This window comes from Malaclemys terrapin, chromosome 3 (genome assembly GCF_027887155.1).
Source record: "Malaclemys terrapin pileata isolate rMalTer1 chromosome 3, rMalTer1.hap1, whole genome shotgun sequence".
Classification (NCBI taxonomy): domain Eukaryota; kingdom Metazoa; phylum Chordata; order Testudines; family Emydidae; genus Malaclemys; species Malaclemys terrapin.
In genome coordinates, this window is record NC_071507.1 from 202,814,023 (window position 1) to 202,828,753 (window position 14,731).

General features: G+C 53.2%; 1 protein-coding gene across 2 annotated transcripts in view; it reads right to left on the reverse strand.

The window, feature by feature from the left end:
- ADCY3 (adenylate cyclase 3) overlaps positions 1-5,257 on the reverse strand; it is a 92,246-nt gene extending 86,989 nt beyond the window's left edge. For both annotated transcript variants that reach the window (XM_054021793.1, XM_054021792.1), the window contains exon 1: positions 2,421-5,257. In XM_054021793.1, the coding sequence (XP_053877768.1) occupies positions 2,421-3,095 (675 nt within the window). In that variant the 5' untranslated portion in view covers positions 3,096-5,257. The remainder of the gene's footprint in view (positions 1-2,420) is intronic.
- Between the last annotated feature and the right edge of the window lie 9,474 nt (positions 5,258-14,731).

Genomic DNA, 14,731 nt, shown 5'->3' on the forward strand with positions numbered 1-14,731 from the left:
ACATCTGTGGAAAACCTGCAACAAGAGGAGATAGCCCACTGAGTGCAACTCGCAACCAAATGCCCCCTTGCAAACCGTTGAGACCATTCAGGAACAGACGGAGCCTGTCTGGAAAAGGACGAAGGAGGAAAGCGTCACAGACATCAGATGCATGGACATGACTAGGTGGTGACTAAAGAAACAGTAGAAATATAGATACAGGCTGTCTGCAAAAGTACCTGACTGAATTCTTCCCACTGAAAGAGTCACGGGGCGGTGGCTAGGCCTGGCGTGAGAGCATAGGCCGTTGCCATGCTTTGACTTGTGTATCGGTACAGAGGCAAAGCGGTTAGGGCACACAGTTGGGAGACATGGGGTGCTATTCTTTCCTCTGTCACTGACTCGCTGCCTGGCCTTGGTCAAGTCATGCAGCTGCTGTTTTCCCACCTGGAAAACAGGGATGATGATACTTACCCACCACTGTAAAGAGGGATGAGCTCCTCACGGCACTACCGAAGGGAAAAATATAGCCCTCGACTCCCACATCAGCCCATCCGGATTAGTACTGTTGCACTGGGAGCCTGATCCTGCTGAAGCCAATGAGCGCTGGATCTAGCCCATAGCAATCTGTACTCCTACAGCAGCTCCTAAAAGCTCACTGTCTGCTAAGAGCCGATGCAAAGCACTACACAAGGGAAGCCATTTGCAGTGCACAGTAACAGCAAGTTTCACTAGGCCTACAAACCCAGAACTATGCTACACGTTCTGGAGCACCATCTCCTGGCACCTTATCTTGTAACTACCTGTTTACCTGTATATAGAAGTAGGGCACTCTCGTCACACTGCCTTTGGCCTAAATATTCAACAGTGTCAAGTGAATTTGGGGGCTTAAAAGGAGCCTGATTTTCACATGGCGGGGGCGCAGCCTCTCTGACAATCAGACCCCTCTACGGGGTCACAGGTTGAGCACCTGAAATCACCAATGGGTTTTGCAAATAAAGTCTTTTTGAATAGTGGTGAAAGCGGCAGCCGCACTCCTCTGCAGAATGCCCAACAGAGAGCGCTAAGTGGACAGTGGACCGGAAGTCACCGCTGGTCCCATTGCAAACAGCGTTAGTAGGAATTGGCTCATCCATGAGCCGGAGACCAGCCTGGGTTGGAGCATCACTCACTCACTCACACACACATCTCTCCTTTACAGAAACAGGTCGGGGTCACAGCCCGCTCCCACTGATCTAAAACGGCACAACTTCTAGTGGCTCCAGTGGCACCAGCATTTGGCTATTGGAATAGTGGCGGCCCGCTTTTCTGACGGAAGCTCCACCCCTGTGATAGATTAGAAGATGGGTGTGTCCTCTCACAGCAGGTCTGGCACAGTGGCTGCCCCACCCCAGCATGCAAACTCCATCCCTGCGTACAATAGTATTAGGGCATTTGTGTTTATATTTTCCTCTCAGCTGGTTTAATACCCCAGGCAGCCATTTGGGAGGCCAAAGCAGTGCGAGATCTGGGCTTCTCCTGGCATGTCTGTATGGCCACCATAAGAATTAAACATGCAAAGAAGGCACCAGACTGGGAGTGAGGGTTCTGCCCCCAACTCGGCCACCGACATACAGTGCCACCTTGGGCAAGTCACTTCCTTGCCCTGGCCTCTGTTTCCCCAGGCGTAGAACAGAGAGAAAGATACCTCCCCAGTTTGTGACACGCTTTGAGATCTTTGGATGACAAATACTATCCATATACACAAATGGACATTGGCACCCCAGACTATTCACTCTCTCCCCGATGGGATTGTTAAAATGCCCATCACCATGATGGGCAGGTGCCTAAAGTTTAATACACAGGGCACAGTGGGCAGCCAGGAGGTGCTGAGGGAATAGTGGTATGACGTATACATGGCCCTGGCTACTGTTGCCAGTGGCTATTTTTGCTTCGGCAGGAGCTGAGGAACAGGAGGTGGTTTCTGATCATCTGAATAACCGGTGGAGAACACCTTTTGGGGGATGGCCACCCACGGCTCAAGAACCACTGCTCTCTGGGCAACTAGACAGCCCCAAGGACAGAAACGTTGTCCCCTTATCCCAGACCCAGGTGCACAAGGCTGGGAGTCTATGTAGATAAAGGCCATAGTGTTTAAATGTCCCTAATGTGGGGAAGACGGACCCAAGGTCTGACCCAGTATTGCTGGCGATGCCATCGATGGCACATGCTCTTCTGGACCAAGCTTCCAGTCGTGGCCCACTTCAACATAAGCACAGACTGACTCCCTCCCTCACCCCAGGAGTCTGCATTTCCCTGTACCCATCCCTGAAGGTCAGTTATGCGTGAAACATCTCCCTGGCCCAACCGACTCCCCGACATGATAGGCCCTCAAACCTCCTGCCCTTAGCAGGCCCCTTCCCGCTGGCCTACCTCTGCCTCAGGACACTGACTCCCCTTACCTGCCGTAGCAAGGCCTCTCCGTTGATGGAGTCCTGCTGCTGCTGAGCGATGGTGACCCCCAGCACCAGGGTGTGGATGCCGCAGGAGATGGCCGTGATGAGCACAATGGGCGTGAGGCGGAGGGGCAAGGTGATGAAGAAGGAGAAGACGAAGAAGGCCTGCCAGCCCACTGTGTCACTGGCCTCGTGGAAGTGGGAAAAGTTGAGGCCCAGGTAGCAGAATATCTGGGCAGCGATGAGAATCCAGAGGACATAGGGCAGGAACTTGCGGGAGATGCGGTCTGGCAGGAGCCCGTACTTGCATAGGACGAAGAGCAAGATATCGGCGGCCAGGCCCACGGAGGCCACCAGGATGGGGGCCAGCTTGTCTGTGGTGTAGACCACGGCACACATGACAATGACATAGCAGTCGAAGAGGGCAGCGAAGACCACCAGCACCAAGAGGGTCTCGTGGCGCTGCCGGCGGAAGTAAGTCTGGTAGAGGTTCTCCAGGGACTCAGGGGCGAAGGTGAGCCGCATGAAACGCGGCAGGCAGAGGCATGAGCCCGAGTTCCTCACTGTCACCTCATGGGTCCGGCCCACCCCACGTTCGGGGTCGGAGGGTAGGCTGACCGAGTAGTCGGCCGAGTACTCGGCCGAGTACTCCGGCTCAGAGAAGGCCCTGTTCCCGGGCATCCTGCCTGCCCACTTTTCCCAGCCAACCCTTGGAGAACTGGCACCGTCTGCAGCCGACGGTTACACCAAAGGAGCTCCAGCTCCCATTTACCTCAGGGCAACCAACAGGCAAGGGCAAAGAGGCATCAGCAATGGCATCTCACTTCTCCCCCTCAGACCCACATCCTCCCCAACCCAGACGTTCCAGTTGGAAACCCAGGCTCCAAAGAGGGGAGCGTGCCAGTAGCCAACAGGGCACGTCCACGGCCTCCCCCTGCGCTGAAGCCTTCAACTGGCTGCCCTGTAACACCCCGACCCTTCCCACTCACGCCCCTTTCAAATGTCACCAAAAATAAAATTAAATTTAAAAAACAATTGGCTGAGCTCCAAACGGAATCACGAGCTGCAACTAGCAACTCCAACTACCCAGCTCCCTCCAGCCGCTCCCCAGTCCCCGCGCTCTCGGAGGCTGCAATCAAAACAGCTTTTAGAATACAAAAAAGACATATAAATGTCTCACTGCCTCCTTAGTAGAGAAACCAGAATCGGGGCTGTCTCTCCCCCTTTCCCTCCCCAATTTTTTTCCACTTTGGTCTTCTCGGGACCGTCCGTCCCCAGCAACCATTTACAAATTGAACCCCAGGATGATATTCCTCAATGCACTAGGGTCTCAGGTCCCCAAATCACACCTGCTCCCCCCTCCATGTGGGGGCAAAGGAATAAATAGCATTGGCCAGCCATTCCATGCACCCTGCAGGTCTTTGATTCTCATCCAGCTGTTAAGGGGAAGGGAGGAAGATTTTGTTTGTATCCGGAGTCGCCAACAAATAAAAGGGGGGGTGGGGAAGGACAGTCAGCAGAAGAGGCACTGATCTGTCAACCCTGCAGGCTCCAAACTGTTGCTTTCAGCTCCCCCATCAATCCAGGTAGCCTGTTCCCTGGCCTTGTTCTGGAGAAGGCCAGTTCTCCCCCCTCACCATCTCAGTGCTGACAGGAGGGGATGTGGGGGAAGAGCCTCTCGGCTTCTTTGGTTTAGGCCTTGTTGAAATTAAAGCAGGGCTGTGGAAAATGGTGGTCTCCTACCCTGGGAGAGGGAAGGCGTGGGCAGATCCTGGAAGCCCCACGACGCTGCTAGCATCCCCTACCAGTCACCAGTTTGCTCTGGCTTCTGTTTGCTCTCGGGCGAGCCCACGTCCTGCCTGGAGGAGAAGACGGATGGATGGCAGAGTCCAAACTAAACAGATGTCTCTTTAAGAGCCGAGTGTCTCTCTCAGCCGAAAACCCCATTCGGAGTCCATACTCTGCCTCTGGATTCTCCTCTCATCCATCTTCAGCGTCCCTCTTTTTGCATCCTCCTCCTCCTCTGCGCCCAGCAGCTGGTGTCTTGGGAGGCAGATGCCGTGCCTGTGTGTTTTTCCGTCTCTCTCTCTCTCCTCTCTGTTTTTTTTTGGTGACAATTCCCTTCTTCCCCTTGGAGCCCAACTGGGTGTCTTGTTGGAGCGTGTGCGCAGAGGTGGGTGGGTGGGAATCCGTCAAGCATAGACACCCAGCAGAAAAATGATGGAGGAGGAGGCAGAGGAGGAGGGGGAATGGGCGTAGCTTAAAATTATTGAAGAGAAAATAAAATCAAACAAGTGCATGGCTCGCGAACACACATGTGCCGCCTGCACGCACGCACGCACCCACCCATCCCAGGGCTCGGCTCCTGCTCTCTGCTAGGGACTCTCCCTGGCAAACCACCCCAGAGTTAAATGCCTGGCAGGGGAAAGAGGCGGTGGCGCTGGAAAGGAAAGCCAGGCTGCTCAGCGGATGACAACTTTGTTATGTAGTCTGGGGGTGGGCTGCTCATGACAGTAAGGAGGGGGGCACGGGGAATATCCCCCCTCGGCCTGCGGAGGGGGAGAAGCCCCTTCCCCTTCCCCCAGAAGCAGGGTGCTGCCCAGGGGCAGAGGGCTAGCTACCAACGCTGGAAGCTCGCTCCTCCCAGCTGGCGGGCTGTGGCTGTAGGGGCGGGCTCGCTGTTGCAGGATGGGGGAGCTGCTGGGGGGGACAAGGGCAGCTGCCGTTCCGCCTCAGCCGGGCAGGGGACCCCCGGGGCTGGGGGAGGGAGAAGTGTGAGCGGCTGCACGCCCCGCTCCTCCTCAGCAGCCCCCTTTCCCCGGGCCCGCTCGGCGGCCCCCGGGGCGGGTGCAGCTCCTGGCGGTGCTCGGGGCGGCGGCTGCTGCGGGCGCTCGCGGCGCCCTCCTCCCCGGGAAACTCCCCGCCCCGCGTGCGGGGCCGCGAGCGCCCGGGATTGGCGCGAGCGAGCAGGGCGCGCGCCCAGGGGCCTGCGCTGCGGCTTAAGGCAGCGCGCCGCGCGGGACGCGGGGCTGCACCACGCCACGCCTGGCAGCGGAGTGGGCGCTGAGAGATGCCTGGGGGTTGTGGGGGTGCCTGGGTGGAAGGGGGGCTGGTAGGTGCTAAGCTGGGTTTGCCCCGGGGGGGGGGGGCGTGATGCTGAATTTATGGGAGGGGGAGGAGATGGGACAAGCTCAGTGGCTGGGGGTAGCTGGAGATAAAGGGCGGGGTGGACGGGTTTGTGGGGGTGTTGCTGGGTGAGTGGGGCTTGGGGAAGGTGGGTTTGTAGGGATGGCAGGGGGACAGTGCGGGCAGTTGGGGGCAAAGGGCTGGGGGTAGATAGGTGGGGGGGGCTGCTGGGTGCAGGTAGCGTAGGGGAGAAGCTGGGTTTGTGGGGGTGTTGGGGGGCTGCTGGGTGAGTGGGGCTTGGGGAAGGTGGGTTTGTAGGGATGGCAGGGGGACAATGCGGGCGGCTGGGGGTAGATAGGTGGGGGGGCTGCTGGGTGCAGGTAGCGTAGGGGAGAAGCTGGGTTTGTGGGGGTGTTGGGGGGCTGCTGGGTGAGTGGGGCTTGGGGAAGGTGGGTTTGTAGGGATGGCAGGGGGACAATGCGGGCGGCTGGGCAGGAAACGGGGGGTAGATAGGTGTGTGGTGGTGGTGGCTGGGGGGCTGCAGGTAGTTGAGGGGAGAAGCTGGGTTTGGGGGGGGGAGGGTGGAAGTAGAGAGGAGTGCCTGGGGGAGGGGAAGGCTAGGGCCACCTGCTCCTCCACTCCCTCCTCTTTATCTCCACTGCCTGTTGCCCTGGCTACCCTTTCCCCACTCTGATCCATGGAGGGTGCAGCCCGCTCAGCCAGCCCCACAGCACACCCCGGCAGCCATGAACTGCAGTGGCGGGCTGTGGCTGCAGTCCAGCTGTGTGGGTGACAGTCTGTGCAGCAGGTGCGAATGGGGAAGCAGGTGCGAGTGTCACCTGAGCTGCCTGATCCTGGGCGGGTTTGGGGCCTCTCCCTGGGACTCACTTAACCTCCCTGCCTCTGTTTCCCTGTCTGTACAACAGATCAGTTGTGACTCCTGCCCTGTGCACAACAATGTGAAGGAACCGCACTGGCACAGTGGGGTTCAAGTAACTGCCTTTACTTATTGTGTACAACATGCAAAGCCTAGTTACATATACACACTACTGCCCTGACTGGTTTCTAAACAGAGAACACAGTGAGCATCATTCGAGCGCTCACATACTATTTAAAGAGATACTACCCAGTTTTTACACCACAGTGCCTAATACTTATTTCCTGGGGTATTGTGAGTGGTTTGCAAAGTGCTATGAAGAGAGAAAGCCCTATATTGTCATACCCACTCTCTCCACATAACTGTTGTGGTTTTCCAGATGCAGGATGCATCTTTGGGAGTGAGGGAGGATGTGGGAACATCTGGATGGCTGAGCTTCCAGCACATCCTCCCCTTGCAAGGAGATACTGATGCCCTGTCAGAGCTCTTGTACAGCACTTAAAAATGGGAAGGAAAAAATGCCAAACACCCTGTGAATCAATACACCACTGAGACCAAAATCTCTGGGCCAAATTAATCTGTGGAGTAACACCAAGGATTAATTTCTGTGTTCGAAAACACAGACATTCATGCACAAGGCAAAATTAGCCAGTAGAATTAATTGCCACTAGAAACTAAGACCAAGAATTTAGCACCAGACTTCTAAAATGATTTTCTGATGTGCAGACAAATCTCCACCAGATTGAATTGGATGCATGCATGAAACACAAATTAACCCATATGCAGCAGGGGAGCTCTTGGGGATAGATATTTTTTAATAACTGTTTAAAATCTGAATTCAGTGCTGGTGAAAGATCCCAGCTCGACAGCCCTTGGGAGCCACTCAGCAGGTACAATATGGACAGCACCAGTTCAAGCTACATCCATTAATGTGATCCAAGTCCCCTTGCACTTTCTGAGTTCAGTGCTTTTCAAGTTTTATTGCTGTTTGCAAGAGCTCCTGCCAAAGAAACTACTTTATAAACCTAACAGTGATACAGACTTTCTTCAAAGAAGGTACACAGTTCACAAACTGAGAATAAGAACTTGGAAGACTGTGTGTAACACTGCCATCTGGTGACTCTCATTATAACACCATCCCCATTCTCAACTTGTTCCATCAACCACAACGGAGCTCAGAGCAACTTCACAAATCATCTGCAATGACAGCCAGAACGGTACAAGTCCCAAACAGAAGAGAAAAAAATGAATAAAGGTTTAGCTATTTACCTGTGTGTGTAATGGTTCAGGGCAACTGCATCTGCATTTCCCCTTAGTGATCCAGCAAAAGAACCTGCTCTACATGTGTCACTCTCTCTTCTGACCAGGGTATCTCAAGGCTTCAACAGTTCACTGTGTTATTCCCAGCAAAAGACAGATTGTCAAAGCAGACCTGCTTGCTTTCTCTTCGACTGATAATGCTGTAACCGCCCATACAGTTAAACTACCACATAGCTCTTTCTATGCAAGCTTATTTATTCTTAAGGTAAAAGCATTGCAGAGAAAACATATTAAAAGCAATAAAAGAACCTACACACATGCTAATAAGTTTATCAGAGATCACGCAAACTCCGAGATGGGCTACGGCAGATGCCTTCAAACCCCATAAAGGAGTCTCCTCCTTTATGGTCACAGGTGCACAAAAGCCTCCCCTCAGAACTAGCACTCATTCAAAGTTTCGTCCTGCCTTTCACAGATCGGGGTCTTTGATCTGGAGGAGCAAGTAATCAGCAGACAATGGGTTTTTCTCCCCAGGGCATAGTTTCAAAAGGCCTCCCAAGTACCTCCTAGGAAACCCACTGCCCATGTATTGTCCTGTAGCAGGGTGCTGGTGCAGAGGCACCTAATTAGTCCCTGCTCAGCCAGCCCCAATCAGGGGAAGTAGATTGGGGCTGGCGAGAAGCCGGTGCCTGGCCTTTAGAATTGGCTGCACCTGTGGGCCTGAGGGTTCAAGGGCTATAAAGGCTGGCTGGCAGCCAGAAGAAGGGGGAATGGCCAGGGGAAGGTTAGATTGTCTAAGCTGAGGGCAGACTCTGTTTAGGGGAGGAGATTATCAGGCCTGCAAGCTCTGTATATAGCATAACACTGGTGGTGGGAAAATGTTGTGTAAATAAAACCATGGGTGCTGCATAACTAGAAGCCTCTCTGAGCTTTATTGGGGCAGCCAGTGGGCCCCAGGAAGAGGGGTGGGCAGAGGACTTGTCACAAGTGGGGGCTTGTCCAGGATATTTTAGTGACAAAGACAGTTCGGTGACTGGGCAATGGAGAGCACCCTGCAGTGGCTTACTGAGCAACAGAGAGAGATACAGAAAGCACTGCAGTCCCACCAGGTGGAGAGGCAGGCTCTACTTGCTTGGCAGGCAGAGCAGCAGAGGGCCCTACAGGACTTCATCAAGGAGCAGTTAACAGTGCAGCAAAAGCTGGTAAGTCCTGCTGCGGGAGATGGCACCTGGGCCTCCATCTCTGTGAGATGGCCCCAGCAGATGACGCTGATGCCTTTTTGGGTACCTTTGAGCGGGTGGCCCTAAGCACGGGTTGGGACTGGACAACCTGGGCCCTGTGGCTGGCCCCCTATCTCACTGGGAGGCACAGGCAGCGTATATGGCCCTGATGGACACCCAAGCCAGGGACTACAATGTAGTGAAGGGCAGCGATTTTTGGACTGCCTCAGGCTTTTGGCCGAGAAATATCGGCAAAAGTTTCGGGCAGCCCGGTGGGCGTGCGGCCCTGGGCCTTTGCTCAAAAATTAACAGACTGGGTAACACGGTGGTTGAGGCCTGATGCCTACACCATGGGACAGATAATGGATCAAGTGATCCTTGAACGGTTTATACAGGGCCTCCCCGACAGCGTACGGGTTTGGGTGCAGCGACATCAGCCGGCCACCCTAGAAGCTGCTGTGCAGAGAACGTAGGAATAGGCAGAGGCTGACTTCCTGCCGAGGGAGCATTGGGCCCTGCGGGACACAGAGGGGGGGAGGAAACCCCATGAGCACGCCGGGGTGAAGCCGGTAGACAGGCGATGGGAGGAGCCCAAAGGGACCCCTAACTACCCGGGACAGCTCGTATGCTGGCGGTGTGGATAGCTGGGACAAGGGGAGGCCCCACGACCTCCAGGGGGAAAAGCCGAGCAGCCTAGACAACCAAGCCAAAATAGGGAGCCTGAGGGAGTAACCAAGGAGCAAAGGGAACTTCCCAGGCAGGACCACCTGGGGGAGGGAACCCCGGGGAGGGTGGAAGAAACACAACAGGGGGCAGCCCAACATCTAAGGGACAGAGGGCCTGGACCAGAGACAGGGGGCCGACTCGGGGCACTGGGCTCTGAGCCATCGTCCCCCCTAGTAAAGGAAGGGGATCCTTCGGGGCGGCCAGCCCAACCGTGTGAATGGTATGAGGACCTCTGGGTGAGCGTGGACATGTTGGGTGCCCCACCCCCTAGCCAATGCACCTTTGTGGGTGGGGCAGGCCAAAGCCCCACGGGGTTGTGCCTGGGGATCCCTCAGCTGGGCAGGAGGCCCAACCCAGAGTAAAACCCCCGGCCGAGGAAAGCGGGGCCGAGGAAGACCAGGCCTGGCATCAGCTTAAAGGGGGAGGTGTGTAGCAGGGTGCTGGTGCAAAGGCACCTAATTAGTCCCTGCTCAGCCAGCCCCAATCAGGGGAAATAGCTTGGGGCTGGCAAGAAGCCGGTGCCTGGCCTTTAGAATTGGCTGCACCTGAGGATTCAAGGGGGAATGGCCAGGGGAAGGTCAGTCTCCAGGCTGAGGGCAGACTCTGTTTAGGGGAGGAGATCATCAGGCCTGCAAGCTCTGTATATAGCATAACACTGGTGGTAGGAGAACATTGTGTAAATAAAGCCATGGGTGCAGCATAACTAGAAGCCTCCCTGAGCTTTATTGGGGCAGCCAGTGGGCCCCAGGAAGAGGGGTAGGCAGAAGACTTGTCACATGTCCCAAACAGTTTTTTTAAACTTCCTAATATTTCCCCAAGGTTTTACATCAGCCAGTCTCTAAGAAAAGTTGCATACAATTCTACAATAACACATAAACAATTGAATTTTTAATACAATGGACCCCAAAGATATTAAAGCTTAACTTGTCTGTAAGGTTTGTCTGGGAGATGGCAGGAAATTGCCCTCTGTCACACTACATAGCAAATGTTGTTCTGATTAGAACTTTCCAAATCCCCATTCCCAAAATCTGTTTAATTCCCATTCATGTCTCTTTGGCAATATTTTTCTCTTTTCTGTAGCTTTCAACTGCTCCATTCTTGCAACCTTGCATTTCTTATTCCAGCAAATGAACCAGGAATTTGCTCTCCTGTTCTGCAATCCATGGTGAATGAAGAGACCGCTATCTCTAGACACATCCGTTCCCCTGAATGACCAATTCCTTGCTCTCCTGCTTGGGGCAGTATTTGCAATTATCCTTTTTGGGAGGATGTCTGGACAAGGCAGTGGCATGTCCCTGCTTGTCCTCAGGCCTGTGTGTGTCTGTGAACTGAGAACCTTAGTTTCCCCAACCACCTGGACAGTTGCCCCTCAGGATTCCTAATTCTAAAGAGCTGTTTGGAGGAATGCATGGACTGCCCTGACCACCAATTTTCTCCCATACAGATAGTGGTGAAATAGATTGAATCACTGCCAAGAAATCCTTCCTGGTGGCATGGTGGTTTCTCTTAGTAGGACTCTGACTGTTGCTGTAATAACAATACTGCCCTCAAGCCATAAGCACTGGCCTGTGTCTGATATGAATTTTGAGACACAGGTGGGCTAAGACAGGAGTGGTCACAAGGGCTCTGTTGAACTCTGCAAGGGCAAATACCAAGTTACATTTAGGTAGCTACTGAAATGGTTTCCCTCTCTCACCCAGCCCATGCAACTGTTTTGCAATATTGGCAAACCCATGAATGAACTTTGTATACCTACTGGGAGGGGCAGGTCTAGGCCTGCTCAAGACTAAAAGCCCATCCCCTCAACCGAGGGAGAGGAACCACTAAGCCCAGGCCACAATTGAGTTTGGGGGGCAATGAATAACAAAACCGGGACAGGAGCAAAGGTCACAACCTAAAACAAGGGATCCAAAAGGGGACACTAAGCACAGAACCCGTGACAGCACCCCACTGCTCCTCCAAGGAGTCAGTGGATGCTGCCCATACAAGCTCTGCTGGTAGACGTGATAAAACAAGGGACCAGAAACAGGCCCCCCCCAGTTGCAGAGCCCCACCCCCTGTCAAGTTTCCTCCTTCTGGTCCAGTGGATGGCCATCTTGGCCAGTGCCAAGAGGAGGTGGTTGAGGTCTCATGACTTTGTGGCGCCCCAGAGGGGGTGTGCAAATACAAGGAAGTGTAGGGGAAAAACACAGCCAGGACCTTGGCAGGAGGTTCTCATAGAATATCAGGGTTGGAAGGGACCTCAGGAGGTCATCTAGTCCAACCCCCTGCTCAAAGCAGGCCCAATCCCCAGACAGATTTTTTTCCCCAGATCCCTAAATGGCCCCCTCAAGGATTGAACTCACAACCCTGGGTTTCGCAGGCCAATGCTCAACCCCTGAGCTATCCCTCCCCCCTCTGGAGGAGCCTGAAGAGGGGCTGTCGCCTGATGCACTCAACGTAGTTGTGTGCCAGGGTCTCCCTTTCACTGGAGAAGGGGCAGGTGCCAGGGAACTCCGTCAACTGCACCACCCACACGCCCATGCTCCCGGCTCCATGGAGAAGCTACTAACCGAATCCCCAGCAGGCCATGGGACTAGGGTGAAATATCAGCTGGCCGACCAGTGTTCCTCACACTCCACAGGTGACCCATACAAGAGCGAAGATGTGGCTGGTATAGAGCATAAACATGTAGAGATGTTTGTGGGGCGTGGTTTGGAGACAGACTGAGTGGATGGCATTCAGCCAACTCAGGTGGTGTTCGGGAGCCATCTGGAGGGCTCGCGGGGCAGAGACCTGACAATGAGCACTGGGTGGGGAGCACCATCCTGCAGGACCTGCTCGATGTAAGTGAGAGAGAACCAAGGTGCAAGACTGCCCTCACCTCCTGGAGCATGACAGGACATGCAGAGTGGGCAATCCCATGTGCTGGCCAAGCACTACAGGGTCCATCCAATTCCTTTAGTGTACTCCAGGAAGTCTCCGATTCTGGTGACATCAGCCAGGACCATCAGTTACTCCAGTCCTAAATAAAGGTCTGCAAATATGTTAGGTCGTTTGGTGGAGGTTTTTATTCCAGGGACAGATGACTACTAGGGACGGTACTGAGATCCCCAACCTCATTTCACTTGTAACCTTTTACAGTCAGCTTTGAACGTGATCTTCCAAGGCCAGTCAGAAGAACCCACAGCAGCAACTTAGCCCCTTCACAGGACCTCTTCAAGACAAACCTCTCCAGAAGAAATAAGGTTCTGTCGGTGGCATTTACATGTGGTGTAATAGTAACCTCGGTGGCCACCGAAGTTACTAAGTGGAGGCTGATGATCCGTAGTTCAAGAGAAAAGTGACAGTGTGGATTTGGATCAGGAAGTGGCATTCATGAAACATGCTAGATTCCCCAGCTTTGGGGCTCCCAATTGTATAGGGGCAGAGATGATATTTCTACCTGTTCCCTACCAGTGAAAACATTCAGTTATGGGGTAAGCAATCGTGTCTCTCTAAGAACTAATAGTGGGACCACAAAATAGGTATTGCAGTAAATAGCAGATAGCTAATGACACATCAGGGCCCTAGACGGGATTTTCTGAAGTTCTTAGCATTGGTCTACCTCTGCTCCCACGGAAGTCAAGATGATTTTCCCCACTGACTTCAATAGGAACAGAAATAGGTCAATGCCAAGTGGTTTTGATCTCCTCTGGAGTATTTTCTTTGCAGAATGGGTCTGACAATAGGCAACCCATTGCCTTGAAAATGATTTCTGAACAGTTGTTATTCAGGGTGGATCAATGTGTTACACCTCAAGCCTCCTACAGGGACAACGCAATTGGGACATTCTGTGTTTAGTTTCTTAGAAAATGGTGAGTGTGTTACATAGAAAGGGTAGTGACTCCTGTCACAAAACCGACCCTGATGCAACCTTGATCTACATAACCTGATTGTGTTTTTCAGTGAAACAATATAGTTGGTTTCACACCCTGTGGCGTGATGCATCAGATCCATAAATCCTCCTGCTCTCAACCCCACTGCAGCCTGGGAAGTGAACGATGCAGCAGGTGTAGCGATGTATATGTTTCAATCACGTTGCCTGTATTCTATCCCATCAAAGCTCTAGAGGCAGAACTGATGCCACAAAGGAGATTCGCAAACCCTGTCCTCTCTCACGGGACTTTAAGGGAAACAACAAAAGAATAAAAATAATCTAAAATTAAAATTAGACCTGGAGTACAGGGTAACTCTTGGATGGAAAAACGTAGCAGCTACCACACAGAATGACACTTCAGGGCAAGCTATGGGCTTAGATAACTAGAATATGCTGCCACTGACACTCAACTAGATAGCCCATTCTCAGCTCATGCAATCACCGCCACTACTAAAATGTCAGCACAACTACAAGAGATCAGCTCTTGGACAAAGAGCAGATGGCTCAAGCTGAACCCAGGCAAGACCAAAGTGATGCTGGGTGGAAAGGAGAAATGCTTCGAACAGCTGGCCAAGTCGCTGTCTCCATCTTCCATTGAAGACTCACAGCCCCCGTTGGTCAAAGTGGTGGGTGCCTCAGGATCCTATCTGCCTCCTGGATAACCAGGTAGCATCAGTTTAAAAAAAAAAAAAAAATGCCTTCTTTACCTCTAGCTTGCTAGGAAACTTCATCCCCGATGAGGGCCTGGCCGCAGGGCTCCAGGCGTTTGCACCTCGGGGTTGGATTATGGTAATTCTTTGCATCTAAAGCTGAATGTGAAGACGATCCACAGGCTTTCTGCCTCCTCCATGACTGAGACCACTGCGAGCACATCAGGCATGTGCTCAGGTTCCCCCAGCAGCTTCTGATACACCAGTTTAAGGTCTGAGTTCTCATTTTCAAAGCAATTCATTGAGCTAGCTCCAGCTTCAACCAAAGACCAAATTTCCATCTATGAACTACCATGGCAGCTGCGTCCCTCTGGGACAATGCAGCTCCCACAGCCCGGGACAAAGCGTTCTTTAGCAAGGGGACCCCGCTAAGGAACAAACTTCCAGAGGACAGCAGGCAAATTCAGACTCTCACTGACCTACATTGCAAAGCCTTCCTCTTTGAGAAAGAAACGCCACTCTGTAATGCTCATAAATCAAACACCCCGTTTATACCCAAA